The sequence below is a fragment of the Narcine bancroftii genome, chromosome 11, assembly GCF_036971445.1.
Source record: "Narcine bancroftii isolate sNarBan1 chromosome 11, sNarBan1.hap1, whole genome shotgun sequence".
Classification (NCBI taxonomy): Eukaryota; Metazoa; Chordata; class Chondrichthyes; order Torpediniformes; family Narcinidae; genus Narcine; species Narcine bancroftii.
The window spans coordinates 69720285-69742496 of NC_091479.1; the positions used below are offsets into that span (position 1 = coordinate 69720285).

At 39.9% G+C, this 22212-nt stretch overlaps 1 protein-coding gene across 6 annotated transcripts in view; it reads left to right on the forward strand.

Annotated features, from left to right (window-relative positions):
* pphln1 (periphilin 1) overlaps window positions 1-22212 on the forward strand; it is a 141678-nt gene that overhangs the window by 25051 nt on the left and 94415 nt on the right. For 5 of the 6 annotated variants that reach the window (XM_069903306.1, XM_069903303.1, XM_069903307.1 and 2 more), the window contains one exon: window positions 10471-10529. The exons of the other annotated variant lie outside the window; for it this stretch is intronic. In XM_069903306.1, the coding sequence (XP_069759407.1) occupies window positions 10471-10529 (59 nt within the window). The remainder of the gene's footprint in view (window positions 1-10470; window positions 10530-22212) is intronic. 6 annotated transcript variants of the gene reach the window in all.

Genomic DNA, 22212 nt, shown 5'->3' on the forward strand with positions numbered 1-22212 from the left:
AGTGATAACTTGGAAAAATGATGTAGAATTGAATATATAAAGATGGCATAATGAATTGTAATCGTGTTTATATCTGGGGAAAAATAAGATTTGCGAAATAATTATCTTTTTTTGTTAAAATGTGGAGTTTATATTTGGAATGTATGGTCATAGGTTTTAAGTAAATGATATGTAAAGAGTTGGCATGTTGATTAATTAATTTTAAATGTTTAAATTTTTTGTAAGGTTCCGAGGAGTGGGGGAAGAGAACTGAGATATTGTAGTTTAGCAGAGGGAGGGAGGGGGGTGTGGGGGGTTACAATATTCTATATTCTGTTTTTGTTTTTCATTGTATTTGTATTCTTGTATTTTTTTTGTAATGTTCTATAAAATTCTTAAATAAAATTTTCAAAAAAAGAATTGCTGATAATACTAGAGTAGTGGGTTATTAAGGAAGAGGCAATGAGTCAGCATACAGGGAGGAGATTGAAAACTTGGCTGAATGGTATACCAACAACAACCTCTTATTCATGTCACCAAAACCAAGGAGCTGATTGCTGACTTCAGGAAGGGAAAACCAGAGGTATACGATCCAGTGATCATTTTGTTATCAGAGGTGGAAAAGGTAAGCAAATTTAAGTTCTCGTGAGTCACTTTCTCAAAGGATCTTTTCTGGAGCCAAGATACTAATGTCATCGTGAAGAAAGCGTGTCAGCACTTCTACTTGCTCAGGAAGTTGCGGAGGTTTGGTACGACGTCGGAATTCCTGGGAAACTTGAACTTTGTAGTGGAAAGTGTGCTAACTGGTTTGGTATGATCACTGATACCCCTGAGTGGAAAGCCCTGCACAAGGTAGTGGGCACAGCTCTGGACATCACAGGCAAAACCTTCCATACCATTGAACATGTACAGGGAGCGCTGCTGTTGGAAAACAGTAGCGATCATTAAGGATCCACGTGACCTAGCACATGCTCTGTTCTCGCTCTACCATCAGGAAAGAGGAAAAGGTGCTGCCACACTCGCACCACCATGGTCCGGAACAAATGCTACCCCTCCACCATCCGACTCCTCCACAACAAACTCAATCAGGGACTCATTTAAAGGATCTTACATTTGCACATTTTAAATTTTTTTAAATTTCTGTTTATTGCACAGTCAATTTGTTTACATTATTTACATGTGTATGTTGAGAAGTTTTTTGCACGAACAGTAAGTGGTAATTCTGCCTTGCCCACAGGCAAAAGAATTTTGGGGTTGTTTGTTTTTTTTTAAATTTTTTATTTTTCACACCATAAATCACATTAGCCATGATACACACTTTTTCTTTTTCACACATATACAGTGACTTTTTCTTCCCCCCCCCCCCTCCTCCCAAGCCACCCCCCCACCCCACCCCTCTCATCCATTTTAGGTATACAATCTAGGTTGCATTAATCCAGTCAGACAATGTTGTCATTCAACAAAAATACACCAGAAATTCTACTGAGTCCATTCCTTTCTTTCCTTCTCCTTCCATCAACTTAGGTAATGTTTGTCCCCGGTAGGTTTTCGCTATTGTATTTAATGTAAGGCTCCCATATTTGTTCGAATATTTCAATATTATTTCTTAAACTATATGTTATTTTTTCTAATGGAATACCTTTATTCATTTCTATATACCATTGTTGTATTTTCAAATTATCTTCCAATTTCCAGGTTGACATAATACATTTTTTTGCTACGGCTAGGGCTATCTTAACAAATCTTTTTTGTGCATCCTCCAAATCAATTCCAAATTCTTTGTTTTTTATGTTACTTAGGAGAAAGATCTCTGGATTCTTTGGTATATTGTTTTCTGTTATTTTATTTAATATCTGATTGAGATCTTCCCAAAATTTTTCTACTCTCTCACATGTCCAGATTGCATGAATTGTTGTTCCCATTTCTTTTTTACATCGAAAACATCTGTCAGATACTGTTGGGTCCCATTTATTTAACTTTTGAGGTGTAATGTAAAGTCTGTGTAACCAATTATATTGTATCATACGTAGCCTCGTATTTATTGTATTTCTCATCGTTCCAGAACATAATTTCTCCCATGTTTCCTTTTTTATCTTTATATTTAAATCTTGTTCCCATTTTTGTTTAGTTTTACCATTTGTTTCCTCATTCTCCTTTTCTTGCAGTTTAATATACATATTTGTTATAAATCTTTTGATTAACATTGTATCTGTAATCACATATTCAAGGTTACTTCCCTCTGGCAAACTCAAATTGCTTCCTAATTTATCCTTCAAGTAGGATCTCAGTTGGTAATATGCCAGCGCTGTATCTCCAGTTATATTGTACTTATCTCTCATTTGTTCAAAGGATAAGAATCTACTTCCTGAAAAACAATTTTCTATTCTTTTAATCCCTTTTTTTTCCCATTCTCTAAAGAAAAGGTTATCTATTGTAAAAGGGAGTAGCTTATTTTGCGTCAATATTAGTTTTGGTAATTGATAATTTGTTTTATTTCTATCTACATGAATCTTCTTCCAAATATTGAGGAGATGATGTAATACTGGAGAAGTTCTATGTTGTACCAATTTTTCGTCCCATTTATATAATATGTGTTCAGGTATCTTTTCCCCTATTTTATCTAATTCTAATCTCGTCCAGTCTGGTTTTTCCCTTGTTTGATAAAAATCTGATAGGTATCTTAATTGTGCGGCTCTATAATAATTTTTAAAGTTTGGCAATTGTAAGCCTCCTTGTTTATACCATTCTGTTAATTTATCTAGTGCTATCCTCAGTTTCGCCCCTCTCCATAAAAATTTTCTTATTATTTTCTTTAACTCTTTGAAGAATTTTTCTGTCAGTTGTATTGGCAATGCCTGAAATAAGTATAATATCCTTGGAAAAATGTTCATTTTAATACAGTTTATCCTTCCTATTAGTGTTAGTGGTAGATCTTTCCAATGCTCTAAATCGTCCTGTAATTTTTTCATTAGTGGATAATAATTGAGTTTATATAATTGGCCTAGATTTTTGTTTATTTGTACACCTAGGTATCTTATTGCCTGCATTTGCCATCTAAATGGAGATTCCTTCTTAAATTTTGAGAAATCCGCATTATTCATAGGCATTGCATCACTTTTATTTACGTTTATCTTGTAACCCGACACTTCTCCATATTCCTTCAATTTCTTATATAATTCTTTTATTGATAGTTTTGGTTCTGTTAAGTACACTATAACATCATCCGCAAATAGACTGATTTTATATTCCTTGTCTTTTATTTTTATTCCTTTTATATTATTATCTATTCTTATCAATTCTGCTAGTGGTTCTATAGCTAGCGCAAACAATAAAGGTGATAGTGGGCATCCCTGCCGCGTTGACCTGCTTAAGTTAAATTGCTTTGATACATGTCCATTTACTGTCACTTTCGCTAACGGTCACTTATATAATGCTTTAATCCAATTAATATACTTCTCCGGTAAACTGAATTTTTGCAATACTTTGAACAAATAATTCCATTCTACTCTGTCGAAGGCCTTCTCTGCGTCTAAAGCAACTGCTACTGCAGGTGCTTTATTTCCTTCTACTGCATGAATTAAGTTAATAAATTTACAAATATTGTCTGTTGTGCGTCTTTTTTTGATAAATCCAGTTTGGTCTAAATTTACCATTTTCGGTACCTGTTCTGCTAATCTGTTTGCTAATAGTTTAGCTATTATCTTATAATCTGTGTTTAGCAAAGATATTGGTCTATATGACGCTGGTGAGAGTGGATCTTTCCCTTGTTTTAGTATTACTGTAATTATTGCTGTTTTACATGAATCTGGTAAGCTTTGTGTTTCATCAATCTGGTTGATTACATCCAGGAGGGGCCGAATTAATAAGTCTTTAAATGTTTTGTAGAATTCTATTGGAAATCCATCCTCTCCTGGTGTCTTATTATTTGGTAATTTTTTTATTATCTATTGTATTTCTACTGTTCCAAATGGTTCTGTTAATTTATTTTGTTCCTCTATTTGTAGTTTTGGTAGTTCAATTTTAGTCAAAAATTCATCTATTTTCCCTTCTTTCCCTTCTTTTTCAGTTCGGTATAATTGTTCATAGAATTCTCTAAAGTTTTCCTTAATTTCTTTTGGATTATATGTAATTTGTTTGTCTTTTTTCCTTGATGCCAATACCATTTTATTAGCTTGTTCTGTCTTAAGCTGCCATGCTAGGATTTTGTGCGTTTTTTCACCTAGTTCATAATATTTCTGTTTTGTCTTCATTATGTTCTTCTCTACCTTATATGTTTGTAACGTTTCATATTTTATTTTTTTATCCACCAATTCTCTTCTTTTAGTTGTATCTTCCTTCATTGCTAATTTTTTTTCTATATTTACTATTTCCCTTTCCAACTGCTCTGTTTCCTGATTATAGTCCTTCTTCATCTTGGTTACATAACTTATTATTTGCCCTCTAATGAATCCTTTCATTGCATCCCATAGTATAAACTTATCTTCCACTGATTCCGTATTTACTTCAAAATACATTTTTAATTGTTTTTCAATAAATTCTCTAAAATCCTGTCTTTTAAGTAGCATGGGGTTTAATCTCCATCTATACATTCTTGGAGGGATGTCCTCTAGCTTTACTGTCAATATTAAGGGTGAATGGTCCGATAGTATTCTAGCTTTATATTCTGCTTTTCTTACTCTATCCTGCATACTAGCTGATAACAAAAATAGGTCTATTCTTGAGTATGTTTTATGTCTAGCCGAGTAGTATGAGTATTCCTTTTCTTTTGGGTTTTGTTTCCTCCATATATCCAAAAGTTTCATTTCTTGCATTGATTTAATTATAAATTTGGTTACTTTGTTCTTTCTGTTAATTTTTTTCCCAGTTTTATCCATATTTGAATCCAAATTCAGGTTGAAATCCCCTCCTATTAGTATATTCCCTTGCGTATTAGCTACCTTCAAAAAGATATCTTGCATAAACTTTTAATCTTCTTCGTTAGGTGAATATACATTAAGTAGATTCGAAAACTCTGAATATATCTGACATTTTATCATAACATATCTCCCTGCTGGATCTATTATTTCCTCTTCTATTTTAAATGGCACATTTTTACTAATTAATATAGCCACTCCTCTTGCTTTTGAATTATACGATGCTGCTGTTACATGTCCTACCCAGTTGAAGACTACCATACTGCAATCCACTGAAGAGGTACTGGGCTTCTCCTCCAGGAAAAACAAGGACTGGTTTGACGAAAACAGCCAGGAAATCCAGGAGCTGCTGGCAAAGAAGCGAGCTGCCCACCAGGCTCACCTTACAAAGCCGTCCTGTCCAGAGAAGAAACAAGCCTTCCGTCGCGCATGCAGCCATCTTCAGCGCAAACTCCGGGAGATCCAAAATGAGTGGTGGACTAGCCTCGCCAAACGAACACAGCTCAGCGCGGACATTGGCGACTTCAGGGGTTTCTACGAGGCTCTAAAGGCTGTGTACGGCCCCTCACCCCAAGTCCAAAGCCCGCTGCGCAGCTCAGACGGCAAAGTCCTCCTCAGCGACAAGATCTCCATCCTCAACCGATGGTCAGAACACCTCCAATCTCTTTTCAGTACCAACCGCTCAGTCCAAGATTCCGCCCTGCTCCAGCTCCCTCAACAGCCCCTAAGGCTAGAGCTGGATGAGGTTCCCACCCTGGATGAGACATATAAGGCAATCGAACAACTGAAAAGTGGCAAAGCAGCAGGTATGGATGGAATCCCCCCAGAAGTCTGGAAGGCTGGCGGCAAAACTCTGCATGCCAAACTGCATGAGTTTTTCAAGCTTTGTTGGGACCAAGGTAAACTGCCTCAGGATCTTCGTGATGCCACCATCATCACCCTGTACAAAAACAAAGGCGAGAAATCAGACTGCTCAAACTACAGGGGAATCACGTTGCTCTCCATTGCAGGCAAAATCTTCGCTAGGATTCTACTAAATAGAATAATACCTAGTGTCGCTGAGAATATTCTCCCAGAATCACAGTGCGGCTTTCGCGCAAACAGAGGAACCACTGACATGGTCTTTGCCCTCAGACAGCTCCAAGAAAAGTGCAGAGAACAAAACAAAGGACTCTACATCACCTTTGTTGACCTCACCAAAGCCTTCGACACCGTGAGCAGGAAAGGGCTTTGGCAAATACTAGAGCGCATCGGATGTCCCCCAAAGTTCCTCAACATGATTATCCAACTGCACGAAAACCAACAAGGTCGGGTCAGATACAGCAATGAGCTCTCTGAACCCTTCTCCATTAACAATGGCGTGAAGCAAGGCTGTGTTCTCGCACCAACCCTCTTTTCAATCTTCTTCAGCATGATGCTGAACCAAGCCATGAAAGACCCCAACAATGAAGACGCTGTTTACATCCGGTACTGCACGGATGGCAGTCTCTTCAATCTGAGGCGCCTGCAAGCTCACACCAAGACACAAGAGAAACTTGTCCGTGAACTACTCTTTGCAGATGATGCCGCTTTAGTTGCCCATTCAGAGCCAGCTCTTCAGCGCTTGACGTCCTGCTTTGCGGAAACTACCAAAATGTTTGGCCTGGAAGTCAGCCTGAAGAAAACTGAGGTCCTCCATCAGCCAGCTCCCCACCATGACTACCAGCCCCCCCACATCTCCATCGGGCACACAAAACTCAAAACGGTCAACCAGTTTACCTATCTCGGCTGCACCATTTCATCAGATGCAAGGATCGACAATGAGATAGACAACAGACTCGCCAAGGCAAATAGCGCCTTTGGAAGACTACACAAAAGAGTCTGGAAAAACAACCAACTGAAAAACCTCACAAAGATAAGCGTATACAGAGCCGTTGTCATACCCACACTCCTGTTCGGCTCCGAATCATGGGTCCTCTACCGGCACCACCTACGGCTCCTAGAACGCTTCCACCAGCGTTGTCTCCGCTCCATCCTCAACATCCATTGGAGCGCTCACACCCCTAACGTCGAGGTACTCGAGATGGCAGAGGTCGACAGCATCGAGTCCACGCTGCTGAAGATCCAGCTGCGCTGGATGGGTCACGTCTCCAGAATGGAGGACCATCGCCTTCCCAAGATCGTATTATATGGCGAGCTCTCCACTGGCCACCGTGACAGAGGTGCACCAAAGAAAAGGTACAAGGACTGCCTAAAGAAATCTCTTGGTGCCTGCCACATTGACCACCGCCAGTGGGCTGATAACGCCTCAAACCGTGCATCTTGGCGCCTCACAGTTTGGCGGGCAGCAGCCTCCTTTGAAGAAGACCGCAGAGCCCACCTCACTGACTAAAGGCAAAGGAGGAAAAACCCAACACCCAACCCCAACCAACCAATTTTCCCTTGCAACCGCTGCAATCGTGTCTGCCTGTCCCGCATCGGACTGGTCAGCCACAAACGAGCCTGCAGCTGACGTGGACTTTTTACCCCCTCCATAAATCTTCGTCCGCGAAGCCAAGCCAAAGATACGATGCTGCTGTTACATGTCCTACCCAATCTCTCTTTAATTTCTTGTGCTCCAATTCAGTTAAGTGTGTTTCTTGGACAAATGCTATATCTATTTTTTCCTTTTTCAGTAAATTTAGTAGTTTCTTCCTTTTAATTTGGTTATGTATTCCATTAATATTTAAAGTCATATAGTTCAGCGTAGCCATTTTATACTTTGTTTATCTTCTCTTTCCGTTTTTCCATCATTACCTTTCCTCCTTTTCCATTTCTGTTTTCTTATTTTCAACTCTTTATAAGACAACATTCCTACAACATCAAACATTTTCCTTATTCTCCTATTTATATCTTCTTTAGCCCCAATCTCCCCTTCCCCTCCTGAGTTGTCCTTTATCTCTTGTCGGACAACCACATATCCCCTCTCCATTTGGGTTTGCGAATTCACTCGCAAGCGTCAACTGATTTTGCAGTGACCGCTATTCCCCCCCACCCAGCCCCCCCAGAAAAGATTTCACTTTTCATATGTAACAAAGGTCACTCTTTTAATTCCCTCCTTATTCTCTCTATTCCATTACCTTCCCTTATTAATTCTTGTCTATACTATCTATATTTTCCTCTAAGTACAGATACATTCACGTATGCACATTGTATATTCACTCTTATACCCCTTTACCCACATACATATCAATCGTGATCATTTTTATTCTCATTACCCGTCTTCATCCCTCAGTCTATTTTTGTAATTGTTCTGCAAATTTTCGTGCTTCTTCTGGATCCGAGAATAGTCTGTTTTGTTGTCCTGGAATAAATATTTTCAATACCGCTGGATGCTTTAGTATAAATTTATACCCTTTCTTCCATAAAATCGCCTTTGCTGTATTGAACTCCTTTCTCTTCTTTAGGAGTTCAAAACTTATATCTGGATAAATGAAGATTTTTTGCCCTTTATACTCCAGAGGTTTGTTGCCCTCTCTTACTTTTTCCATTGTCTTCTCCAGTACCTTTTCTCTTGTAGTATATCTTAGGAATTTTACTAAAATAGATCTTGGTTTTTGTTGTGGTTGTGGTTTAAAGGCCAATGCTCTATGTGCCCTTTCTATTTCCATTTCTTGCTGTAGTTCTGGACATCCTAGGGTCCTAGGGATCCAATCTTTTATAAACTCCCTCATATTCTTGCCTTCTTCATCTTCCTTCAGGCCCACTATCTTTATGTTATTTCTTCTGTTATAATTTTCCATTATATCTATTTTTTGAGCTAACAGTTCTTGTGTCTCTATAGCTTTTTTATTAGATTCCTCCAATTTCTTTTTTAAGTCTTCTACCTCCATTTCTGCTGCTACTGCCCGCTCTTCCATCTTGTCCATTTTCTTTCCCATTTCTGTTAAGGTCATATCTATTTTATTCATTTTCTCTTCTGTGTTGTTTATTCTTCTTCTTAAATCATTAAATTCCTGTGTTTGCCATTCTTTAAATGACTCCATGTATCCTTTAATAAGAGAAAGTACAACCTTTATCTTGCCTTTCTCTTCTTCTTCTATTTCACTGTACTCTTCCTCTTCTTCCTCTGGGTTGGCCATCTGTTGTTTCTTTGTTGCCCTTTTCTTCTCTTCTTTCTTGTTTCCATTGTCTTCTGTGTTCTCTTCTTGCTGCAGGTGTTCTGCAGCTGTCGTTGCCGGCTGTGGAGATCGACTCCCCAGCTGGTCCCCCTCCCGTCGGTGTGTTTTTTTGCATGCGCGGTTGCGCACTTTTACTCGGCTCAGCGAGCCATTTTTGTAGTCCACTTTCTACCGACGCGAGGGAGCGGGTTTCTCTCTCCACCACGGGCCTCTTCGAACAGGTAAGGTCTTCTCCTTCTTCTTCCGTTGTCTTCTCTTCCTCTCTTCTTACCGTTGATTTCGATTTTTCTTTTTTTGTCGCCATCTTCTTTCCACCTTTATATTCACTTTTCTTTAACTTTTATTTCTGTGCCTTTGTGTTTTCCTTTGTTTTTCCCGACTTTTCTGGAGAGGGCTGGAGTTCACCGTCCGGCCAATACTCCATCACGTGACTCCTCCCGGGGTTGTTTGTTGATGTCATGAATGTACTCTGGCAATAAATGTGAAATCTGAATCTATAAGTTTGGTCATTTGGCAACAGTATTTTGGAAATAAGCACCTGTGAGTAGATGCCATCTTTGTCCACACAACGAGGAGAGACAAAGCAATTCTTCAATTGCTATAAAATGAACAGGGGCTGAAACACTTCCAAATGTGGTATTACTGCAGGAAGGCATTTTAATTTATGTTTGAGCCTTAAAACATAATCTATTATTTATTCTGTATGTTTATTGCTCTGTTAATTTCTTAAGTTTTGCTTTCTAATTGTCTTCATTGTTCAGGGCTAAAGCCTGTGTTGAGAAGCTACAATTTTGTTTTGCTCTTTTTTTCCCCTACCTCTGGTTTTAGAATCTGTTCGTGGATATACCAACCAGACTGAGACACTGGTAGGTTGCCAGGTGATGAGCATGTGGCTCCAAACCACAGCTGTGCACTAAAAAAGGAATAAGGAGATTGTAATTTAGCAGATACCTGGTGGATTGGTTAGGTTTAAAACTGATTTCATTAAAAATAATGAAATGTAAAATATAATGCTGAAATGGTATATCTATTAAAAATTGTCACTGAAGTTGAAAGAAACGGACAACCAAGTGATGATCTTGTGTTGGAGCGGTTACTGGCTGGGGAACGTGTCGGATTGCAGAAGTGGTGCAGTGGTAGAGCCTGACTGCTTGAGAGGTTTGAAGGTAAAGAGGAAAAGTTCCATCCTCTGGCCTGAAGAAAGAAATATTGAGGCCACTGTCATTGGCCTAGTTGAATGAGAAATTATTCACCTGAGATGGGTGATTGGGTTGCATTCAAGGTTAAAACATTTTGTTATTTTCCACCTAATGAAAATCTACATTTTGGGGGATGTTATTGCTGTCCACAGCTGATATCACTCCAGAACATGATGTATTTCAAGCCTTATGTAGCATTCTAGATTTTTAAATCTACTTTATCTTGTGAAATTTGTTCAGGATGATGAAAATTCCAGATGGCCCAGAGATGAACATGCAGCAAGCAGGCAGGCAAACAGGTAGGCAAAGAAGGCAGTACTCCATTTTTATTAATTTGTTCTGGCATGAACAGCAGAAGACTGCTCCACTAACTTGACAAATTTTGAATATAAGCAATTTGTTTTTGTAAGTGTGAAACTATTTCTTGGGTTTAAAAGGTCCTCAACAATTTGGTAGAAGTGAGAATTTCTTGTGACCAAAAAATGCAAATTGTTGTAAAAACTTACATTTTGTAGTAAGCTGGGGAGAAAACCATATCATTTCCTATGTTAGAGTCCCAAAATCATTCAAAGTCACTTAATGACATCTTCTTCTTTGGCTTGGCTTCGCGGACGAAGATTTATGGAGGGGGCAAATGTCCACGTCGGCTGCAGGCTCGTTTGTGGCTGACGAGTCCAATGCGGGACAGGCAGACACGGTTGCAGCGGTTGCAGGGGAAAATTGGTGGGTTGGGGTTGGGTGTTGGGTTTTCCTCCTTTTACTTTTGTCAGTGAGGTGGGCTCTGCGGTCTTCTTCAAAGGAGGTTGCTGCCCGCCAAACTGTGAGGCGCCAAGATGCACGGTTTGAGGCGATATCAGCCCACTGGCGGTGGTCAATGTGGCAGGCACCGAGATTTCTTTAGGCAGTCCTTGTACCTTTTCTTTGGTGCACCTCTGTCACGGTGGCCAGTGGAGAGCTCGCCATGTAACACGATCTTGGGATGGCGATGGTCCTCCATTCTGGAGACGTGACCCACCCAGCGCAGCTGGATCTTCAGCAGCGTGGACTCGATGCTGTCGACCTCTGCCATCTCAAGTACTTCGACGTTAGGGATGAAAGCGCTGCAATGAATGTTGAGGATGGAGCGGAGGCAATGCTGGTGGAAGCGTTCTAGGAGCTGTAGGTGATGCTGGTAGAGGACCCATGATTCGGAGCCGAACAGGAGTGTGGGTATGACAACGGCTCTGTATACGCTTATCTTTGTGAGGTTTTTCAGTTGGTTGTTTTTCCAGACTCTTTTGTGTAGTCTTTCAAAGGCGCTATTTGCCTTGGTGAGTCTGTTGTCTATCTCGTTGTCGATCCTTGCATCTGATGAAATGGTGCAGCCGAGATAGGTAAACTGGTTGACCGTTTTGAGTTTTGTGTGCCCGATGGAGATATGGGGGGGCTGGCTGATGAAGGACCTCAGTTTTCTTCTGGCTGACTTCCAGGCCAAATATTTTGGCAGTTTCCGCAAAACAGGACGTCAAGTGCTGAAGAGCTGGCTCTGAATGGGCAACTAAAGCGGCATCGTCTGCAAATAATAGTTCACGGACAAGTTTCTCTTGTGTCTTGGTGTGAGCTTGTAGGCGCCTCAGATTGAAGAGACTGCCATCCGTGCGGTACCGGATGTAAACAGCATCTTCATTGTTGAGGTCTTTCATGGCTTGGTTCAGCATCATGCTGAAGAAGATTGAAAAGAGGGTTGGTGCGAGAACACAGCCTTGCTTCACGCCATTGTTAATGGAGAAGGGTTCAGAGAGCTCATTGCTGTATCTGACCCGACCTTGTTGGTTTTCGTGCAGTTGGATAATCATGTTGAGGAACTTTGGGGGGCATCCGATGCGCTCTAGTATTTGCCAAAGCCCTTTTCTGCTCACGGTGTCGAAGGCTTTGGTGAGGTCAACCAAGGTGATGTAGAGTCCTTTGTTTTGTTCTCTGCACTTTTACACATAACTATATAGATGATCTTTTTGATTTTTTTTCAGCCAATGAGTCCCTTTTGCCTTATTTTCATAGGTAGGTTCAGTGTCATGGATAATTCAAATGTTACGAGCTCAAAGGACCCCAAAACCCTGCAGCAATTGACATTCACCAAGACCAGTGGTTTTTAAAAGTTATTTTTAATCAACTTCAAACATGAAAATAGAATCAAACTTTAACTTAACTCTATACTTATACTATACTCTATATTAACCCAAATTACCCCCTTCTAATTCTAAGTGCACATGTATGTAATGTGTGTGTGTGCATTTAAGAAAAGTTCTTTGGTTCACAGTTCAATCTCACTTCTCCTTCTTCCAAGTTCTCTGGTTGCAGGCAATCACCATAATGTGCACAGAATTTAACATGTATAAAGTTCACCAGGCTTGGTGCTTGAAAGGAAAATGTTTACTGCTCAGGAAGGTTTTTGTAGGGTTTGCAGAGAGAGATAATTTGCTGCTCCATGATTTCCACAACTGAGGTACCACCACTAGTCACCTCAGGGTCTCGCTGATGAAACTTACCCCATCAGGGTCTTCCAGATGATAACCTCTTTCTTCAAGGTACCACAGAGTTCCATTCCTTTCTCTATTTCAACAGAAACATCAGACAGATAGCACTTCCAGCCATTTACTGCTCTGGAACTTGCTTTCCTGGATTGCACTTCTCAGTTACTTGTCAGTGTCCCACACACTGACTGACTGACTGAGCTGTTAACTCAACTCTCTCTCTTTTTCAACTGAAATTCCAAAGAGAGCATGTGACTCATGTCTTAAAAAACCCCCACCTTCTCCAGCAAACAACAGGAGTTCTTTCTTCTTCTCAAGTTGTTATCTTAGGTAAACAATCCAGGAATGATCTTTCTCTGCACTCTGGCAAAACCCTTGAAAAGAACTTCCACTAACCATTGTGTCTCCAGTTCCAAACAATGGTCATTCATTGTATGAGGTCAGTTCAATTAACACCTACTTGTGAAAGGTGCTTACACTCTCCAAGAGATCTTCAATATTTCTTCAGTCTTTCATATAAGATCCGTGTTAAAATGTGTGTATGTATGTGACGTACTCTAAATCTTATTTATTCTCCCCAAATATTAATATTGTTTCACAAAGAATAGTCAAATATGCATTTTCTTTTGTGAAGTTGGGCAGTGAGTTATCTGAGTGAAATGTTCTCATGCTGACTATACATTTTTTAATTTGAACTAGTTTTGGTTTCATTACACAAGGTGCTTGATACATCTTTGTTTCTAAATGTAACTAGTTTTTCAATGACATACAGAAGTAACAAGGTAAATATGCAGACTTCATTACATAGTCAAGGGTTGTGGGAGAGGTGAGAACATAACATTTGCAGACACCCATCATCTGGGAACTGATAATGCCTTGGAAGTTTCATCTGGCCCCGGTAAAAGTTTGGTCCAAGGGGAATCTGCAGCACATTCTCTCATTCGGAGACGGTTTGCCTCTGATTATTCTATTAAATGACTTTGGGCCTAAATTTGCCACTGGAGGGTATGAGGAAACTGGAAAGTGTAAATAAAGCCTTTGATTCTGATCTAATACAACTTTTGCACTGTTAGGTCCGTTAATTATATAAACCTATGGTACTAAATGGTTGTTAAGCCAATAGTTTTACTTGTGTGCCACCATTTTATAGTGCAGTTTTCTACAACGAAGTGACTTGCTTGGCTAATTTAGAAAGTGAGATGAGGGTCATTGACATTGCTATGGGTCTGTAATCGGGTGCAGTCATAACTTGCATGGATTTAGTGCTACCACATTCCATTTCTAGAAACCCAGGTTCGATCCTGACCTCTGGTTCTATTTGTGTGGGTTTTGCATGTTCACTAGTCCATTTGTGACCCCAGCAACTTCTCTCCATGACTGCATGGGCTTCCTTCTACATCCCAAAGACGAGATGATAGATTTCTTGGTAACTGCAGATACAAGATACAATTTATTGTTCATATAATAAAAACAGGTCAAAATTACACGGAATTTGTTTTTGTCTGCTATAATGCAGACAGATTTTCCATGGGCAAAATTTCCTTGAAGTGTCTCTTAGAGTAAGAAAAAGAGTCCCCTCATAGTCAGTGTCCATGGATTCGCCTCCAGCACCTGCAGCCTCTGCAACCACACAGACTCCAGTCTAAATAATCAGCAGCCTGAGATGCAGACCCGAACCTCCGACACAATCAGGAACCCCTTAGCACCCTCTTGCATCCCAGTTCCAATATCTGGAACCCATTCAGCCAGTCTTGAGCCAGTCTACACGTCCGCAGCCCAGTGTGAATCCCTCAACCACAGTTGCCAGCACCCCACAGCTTGTGAGGGCTCCTCACCCCTCATCACCAACAGGCTGCCGCCTGCGTGCTTCTTCAACCTCAGAGTCCCTCACTGGTCCGCCGCTGTATTCACCATCCCGTGGGTCGTCTCCTCTGCTTCTCCTTCTCAAATGGGAGTGCCCTGTGCCTGTCCTCTGACTGCATCCAATCATAGACGCTGCCATCTTGGTCCCTCGTTGGTAATTGTTATATGCTTCTATTATCAAAAAGAACCAAAGAATTGATGGGTATATGTGAGAGATCAAATTGTATTATTTGATTTCTTGCAACCCAAGAAATAGAAACCATTTAACCTATTGAATCTGCTTTCTCATTCTTTCTGTTAATGATTACTCTACATTTTCTTATCCTATCTTAGTAGGTCTTGACTCTTCTAAGATCTAAATATCTGTCAAAATATTACTTTTTTAGTTTCTAAAAAAATTTTATCTGTTGTCTCATAAAATCACAAAAATCTTTTCTTTTTTATGCTATTGTATTAAATCTCCATCTATAACCTATATTTTGTTTTTCTTCCAATGCAATTGAAAAAAATTATGAAGTGCCAGTTGATGAAGTAGACAAAGACGATGTGGTCAAACAACAATCATGGCTTTTATTAGCAGAAACTCATGGTACAATAATGAAAGACAATAGATGCATATACAGTTATATCCAAGGGGAATGTCCTTAACAGTAGAGGTAATGCACAGCCAATGTTAGTACAGCAAGGCTCACCTGAGAGGAGACAGGCAGCTTGGCAGACATTCACCACAATCTCCCCCTAGCAGAAGAAGGGTTAAAATCAAAAGGACAGCTGCTAGGAAAGACTGAAGGAAGCGATACACGGATATCATGTTTGGCCTTGAGATACTCCAGCAGCCAAAATACGCCAGTATCTAGCAAGCAATCAAAATATAATGAGATGTTTTATGAATATGTCAGCCTATCAGATTGTTAATGAAGTCTGGTGCTTCATCTCAAAGCAGGTGGCTCCTTTGCAACCTTGGTAGTGTAGGAAGGACTGACTTCTGGACCCACTCCAGAATCACCAGCATGAGGCAGTGGAGCCTCAGCATAGCCATCTGAAAGCTGACTAAGGGTCACAGGCTGGGGGGGGTGGGGTGAATCCAACCTCTTAGGCTCACTCTGAGTAGGGGTGCGAAGAAAGGGCGAACCAGGCAAGGCCAGATCTCTTAGGGGTACAGTGTCAGTACTCCCGTCTGGGAATTTAACATGAGCATAGTTGGGGTTAGTATGCAGTAGCTGAACTGGTTGGACTAGGGGATCTGTTTTACGCACCCGAGCATGAGTCTTCAGCAGCACGGTTCCAGGGTCAGATAAACAGGCTGGCCAGTCCATCACAGTTCCTGATTTCCTAGGAAAGGCAAACATACGTTCATGAGGTGTTTGATTTGTTGCAATACACAATAAAGACTGAATAGAATGTAGTGCCTCAGGCAGCTCCTCCTGCCACCGGATAACAGGGTAACCATGTGTTTTTGAAGCAAGATTAACAATCTTCCATTCCTGCAGCTCCAGGACGCATTCTCTTGGTGCTTTTCTTCTTATTATCAGTGGGTGTACTTTTCGCCTTGCACACTTTAGCAAAGTGGCCGAGTTTCCCATAATAGCTGCAGGTAGCAAATCGAGCCGGGCACTTCTGTCTGGGATGCCAGCTCTTATCACAGAAGTAGCATTTTTCAGAAGTTCGCCTTTTTCTTTCCTTTGGGGTTCCAGCACTCCTGGATGTTTCCTTTTTGATTTCTAGCATTTCACTGCACTGCATGACACTTCTCAGTGTTTTAGCTAGAGTGACTGCCCGGTCGTAGGTTAAGGGCTCCGTTTCCAGCAGCCTCTGTTGGATATAACTGGAGTCAATCCCATTGACTAAAGGATCCAGCTTCAAAGCATTGTGGTGTTGTTGCACATTGACTGCCCTGCCATCACATTCATTTGCCAGTGAGTCGAGAGCCAGTGCATAGACAGCATCACTTTCTCCGGGTTTCTGGCGTCTCGTCAGCAACTGGTGTCGAGCAAGCATCACATTCTGTGGCACTGCATAGTTAGCAGTCAGACATTCCCGGGCTATAGCCAGAGTGGTAGCTCCTTGTGCTACGGCAAAAGGGACCTCACCCAGCAGAGAGTTCAGGTGGCCCCACTTTATCGCCTCATCGACCACGTTGTTTTGAGCCATGTAGTAATCGAAGCAAGCAATCCAGTGGTTGAAAACTTCTCTGGCCCTCGGGGCAGACGGTCGATTATCAGCCGCTCTGGCTTGAGGGCTGCATCCATTTCTGTTAATAAAATTGATGTGCCAGTTGATGAAGTAGACAAAGACGATGTGGTCAAACAATAATCATGGCTTTTATTAGCAGAAACTCATGATACAATAATGAAAGACAATAGATGCATATACAGTTATATCCAAGGGGTGTGTCCTTAACAGTAGAGATAATGGACAGCCAATGTTAGTACTGTAAGGCTCACCAGAGGGGAGATAGACAGCTTGGCAGACATTCACCACAAATTGATATTGAACCTTTTGAACTCTGATAATTTTAGGAATTTTGATTTTTAAAAAAATTCTATCAATCTGAATCTCTGAAAGATGGAAAAAAAAAAGAGAAATATTTATTACAAGTTAAATTACCTATTAAATATGAATGAAATATTAGAATTATCTAATTTTTTTCTGAGATTGTATCTGAGATTAAAATGTCATTACAGATCAATAAAGCCCCAGGAGAAGATGGTTTTCCCCCTTGAGTTTTATAAAGAATTTAAGAAATTGTTAACTCCTTTATTAATGAGAGTATTAGATAAATAAGAGAGTCACATGATATGCCAGGATCTTTTAAAACAGCATAAGTTTAAAAAAAAGATCCTTTACAACCTTCTTCCTATAGACCTATATCATTATTAAATACAGATTATAAAATTGTATCTAAACTATTAGCTAATATATTCTAAATATTTACTAAAATTAATAAATATGGAACAAACTGGTTTTATTAAAAATAGATGTGTAGATAATATAGTTAAATTTATTAGTTTATTAAGTGTAGCACAAAAAGAAAAGAAACCAGAAGTATTGGTTGGATTAGATGCAGTAAAGGCATTTGTTAGGTTAGAATGGGACTTTTTATTTAAAGTATTAAGTACATTTGGAATTCCAAATGTTTCTATAAATTGGATAAGAGCATTATATATTCAACCAAAAGCTAAAGTGGTCACAAATAAGCAAATATCAAAGCCTTTTCTATTAAAAAGATCATCCAGGCAAGGGTGTCCGTTTTCACCATTTTCATTTGCTTTAGCTATAGAACTTTTGACAAATAATTAGAAGAGACAAAGAGATTAAAGGTTTTGAAATAGATAATAAAGAACATAAAATTAGTTAATTCTTAGATGATGTTATAGTTTATTTAACAAAACCAGAAATATTGTGTAAAATATTACTTAAAAAAAAATGTAATCAGTGATTGAACCTCCACAGCCCTCTCTTGCAAAGACATCCAAAAATTTACTTTTGAGGAATTACACCTTATTTCAGTCCTAAATTACCTTTTTTGAGACTATAAACCCTCGTTCTGGATTCCTTGGCCAGGGAGAACCTTTCAGGTATCCACTTGTGCAGCATTCCTGACATCTCAGGATTTACTCTGTGACACTTCATTGCATTTTTTGGGGGGGGGGGGGGGGTGAAAGGCAAAAAAAATTAAACAATACTTAGTTGAAATCTCATAAAGATCTGCATATCATTTGATCATCAGTCCAGGATTCTAGCATTCATGGTATTTGCTCTTTTCAGTTTAATTAAATTCCAAAGTTGTTAATAGTAGGAATTTGTAACATAATCTGTGCCCTGTTCAGGTTATGAACAGTCAAAATGAAGGACTGTGAAATGGTCAGCAGGTTCTGAACCAGGAAATGCAAGTTGGAACAATTGATTCTGTTTCAAATTGGGTACGAGATCAAAAATAGGAAAAAAAATATCTGATTTGCAAGAGAATTTATTTTTGAAATAATCAATTTTTTTTTAGATAAATTTGATACCCACTATCTGCCAAAACAATTTTCAGTGTTAGTAATTGTTTCTACAAAGAAATCTTATCATGTTATTTAAATGAATTGGATTAAAATCAACAAATTCTAAGTGGAGTAATGGGAGTCAATAAGCACAGAAAGAAATAAAGCCAAAATGAAGATTATTTGCTGCCTGTCATAATGAGACCTCACTTTGAAAACTTCAATGTACTGGCAAATTTTCTGATTGGTAATAGTTTGTCCAACATCTTCTGTCCTTGGCCTGTCATTTACCTTCAATTGCGTAAGAGTTTTAGGTGTAGATTCGCTTCAGTTTTGCGTCATTTCCTGGCATTTGTGAGTGTAAATAATTTAGGTACTGTAAGAATTGAAATTAAATATTTCTATCTATTTGAACATTTTAAGCCTTTTTATTTTTGGTTCAAATCATATTCCAGTCAGACTCCATATTATTCCATATGAAACCATAACTTTTAAAAAAAAACCTTCGAACACAGTTCCAGTTTCATAGTCAGTCATATAAACAGTCTTTATTATTAAGTTAAAAACAAACTGCTGTAAAAAGCTCAGCTCATAAGACAATATTCTTTATGTACTCTTTATGTAGCAAAGAGAAAGATGCAAAAATGTTGGCAGGCGCCAGAAGGAAATGGTAGGGGGGAAGAGCAAGGTCCCAAAGGCAGCAGGTAAAGGGTGGATAAGGGAGGGAGGGCACATAAGCAATCAGGGGGAGGAGGAATTGCTCTGTGATTGGAGAGGGAAGTGGGTGGAGAGCTGGAGGAGAGACAACAAAGGGAAAGGGAAAGGGAAAGGAGAATGGGGAGGAGACTAACAGAAACTGAAGAAGTTGATGTTAATGTTAGCTGTCTGGAGAGTGCCCAAATGTAAAATCCAGTGTTGTTCCTCCAATTTATGGGTGGTCTTGGTGGGATAGTACATGAGGCCATGAACAGACCTATAAGCTTTGGTGTGGGGAGCAAAATTGAATTGATTGGCCACTAGGAGATCCCTGACACTGATTCAGACAGAGGGAAGGTGCTCAGTGAAGCGATCACCCAGTCTCTTCAATTGTAGGGATGGTCACAAAGGGAACATTGCATGCAGCAGATAACTCTCTGCTGGATACACGTCAAGTATTGCTTCACATGAAAGGACTGTTTCATAACCTGAATGGTGGTGAGGGAGGAGATATGGCACTTCCTTCCACCACAGGGGAAGGTGGGGAACGGTGAGTGGACAAGGAAGTCACAGAGGGAGTGGTTCTTGTGGAAGGTGGAGAGGGAAAGATGTATCTGGGTGTGGGATCATGTTATGGAAATGGGTAATGGTAATTGTGGAGGAAAATGTGGATATGAAGGCTTGTTGGGTGGTAGGTAAGGACAAGGGGAATTCTGTATTTAAGTCTAGTGAAGGTGGGGGGGGGATGGCAATGCAGTTGAATTGGAAATTGAAGAGATGGGCAAGGATCATGGTGGAGGGGAAGCTATGTTTGTGGAAGGAGGTGGGGATTTCAGATCATCTGAATTAGAAGACCTCATCTTAGGAACAAATGCAGTGGAGACAAACAAATTGCAATAAGGGAATAGAATCCTTGCAGGTGACAGAATGTGAAGAAGTCTAATTGAAGTAGTTGTGGGGGTTGGTGGGTTTCTCAGAAGGCATTAAGATAATTGGATGACTTCTTCAATGGGAATTCTTCATTGACTTCCAATTCCCTGGATTTGACCTCCTCATTTTCACTATGGATATCCAATTCTTTTACACCTCCTTACCCCATACAGAAGGTCTCAAGACCTTTTGTTTCTTTCTTGACAAGAGACCTATCCAGTCACCCTCCTCAAAAACCCTTCTCTTACTGGCAGAAATTATTCTCACTCTTAATAACTTCTTCTTTGACTCATCCCACTTTCTTCAAATCAAAGGAGTAGCCATAGGTACTTGCTTGGGTCCCAGCTATGTCTGCCCATTTGTGGGTTTTGTGGAACAATCCATGTTGCAAGCTTACATAGATAAGGCCCATCACCACTTCCTCAGTGTCACGGTGGGAAGAGTATCAGGTTCAGTGGGTTCACAAAAAGACAAGTCTGGACATGTGTTATAATCACATGTAACTAACACTGGATACAAACAGGGGAGAATGTTAAATGGTACTTAATTACTTTTTAACTTATGTGAAGATGTAAACATTTACCTCCGACATAGGTTGGACTCTGACAATAGTGAACCTATACTCGACAAGCTCATACACTTGAGTACACACTCTACAAACCGGGACTCTTACACACACACGGGGCTGTGGCTCTCTGCAAGTATTGATCTGTCACAATACTACAGCTCAGCTTCCATGTAGTGCACATCTTACCCACGACACTTCCAGCGATGTCCACAGTAGCATCGTGGAGTGATGTTTGGGCCTGCTTAGCTTTCAAGATCAGACAATCTCAGGTGTATTCAGGCTATTAGGTGCAATAGGTAGACAGGGTTGTAAAGAAAGCATTTTGGCATCTTGACCTTCATAAATCAAAGTTTTGATTTAATGTTATGGTGAAGTTTTACAAGACATTGGTGAGGCCAAATTTGGAGTATTGTGTGCATTTCTGGTCACCTAATGACAGGAAGGATATCAGTAAGATTGAAAGAGTGCATAGAAGATTTACTAGGATGTTGTTGGGTCTTCAGGAATTGAGTAGCAGGGAAAGATTAGCAGGGAACAGTTTAGGACTATTTCTTGGGGTGTAGAAGAATGAGGGGAAATTTGACAGAGGTTTACAAAATTGAGAGGAATAGACAGAATAAATGTGAGTCGGCTCTTTCCATTTAGAATGGGAGAGATAAATATGAGAGGACATGGGTTTATGGAGAAAGGGGAAAAGTTTAGGGGGAACTTCAATCAGAGTGGTGGCAATATGGTGCTAGCTGCCATCTGACGTGGTTAATGGAGAGGTTTGGAGGGTTATGGATTGAGTGGAGGTCAATGGGATTAGCGGAACAATGTTTCAGCACAAGCTAGAAAGGCTGAATGGCTTGTTTTCTGTGCTGTTGTGTTCTATGGTTCATGAATTCTTCTGCAGACAGTAGTCATTGACACATTCACACCTGCCTCCTGAAGAGTGTTTCTGAACTTTCGGGTATACATTTGGGGATTTTTCTTCATTATGATGAGAATTCTGTCATAAGTGGCAGTGTTCCTTGGATCACCAGTCCCTTTGTGATTACTGAGGTTGTCAGTACTCTCTTTCTTAATGATGTTCCAAACACTTGATTTTGGTAATCCTAAGGTTTCAGCAATGTCTCTTACTGTTACTGATTTTCACAAGCATTTGAAACTTTGCAAGCATTTTTTGTTTCTTGAGGATGCAGGTTAACAGCAGAATGCATTTATCAATTGACTGGGCTTCTGTTCTTTTTAAAAAATTGACATTTGTGGAAGTTCAATTTGTGTCAACCCATCAGAAAATTTCTCATCGTGAGGTCAGCAGTGTGTATTCAAGGTCTTAGCATGGCTATATTATTTTTATGCTGTTACCACTTCAAACACAGCTAGATTAGGGACAGAGTTCATACAAATGAACATGTAAATGGAGTCTGAGTAAGCCAAGGCTGCC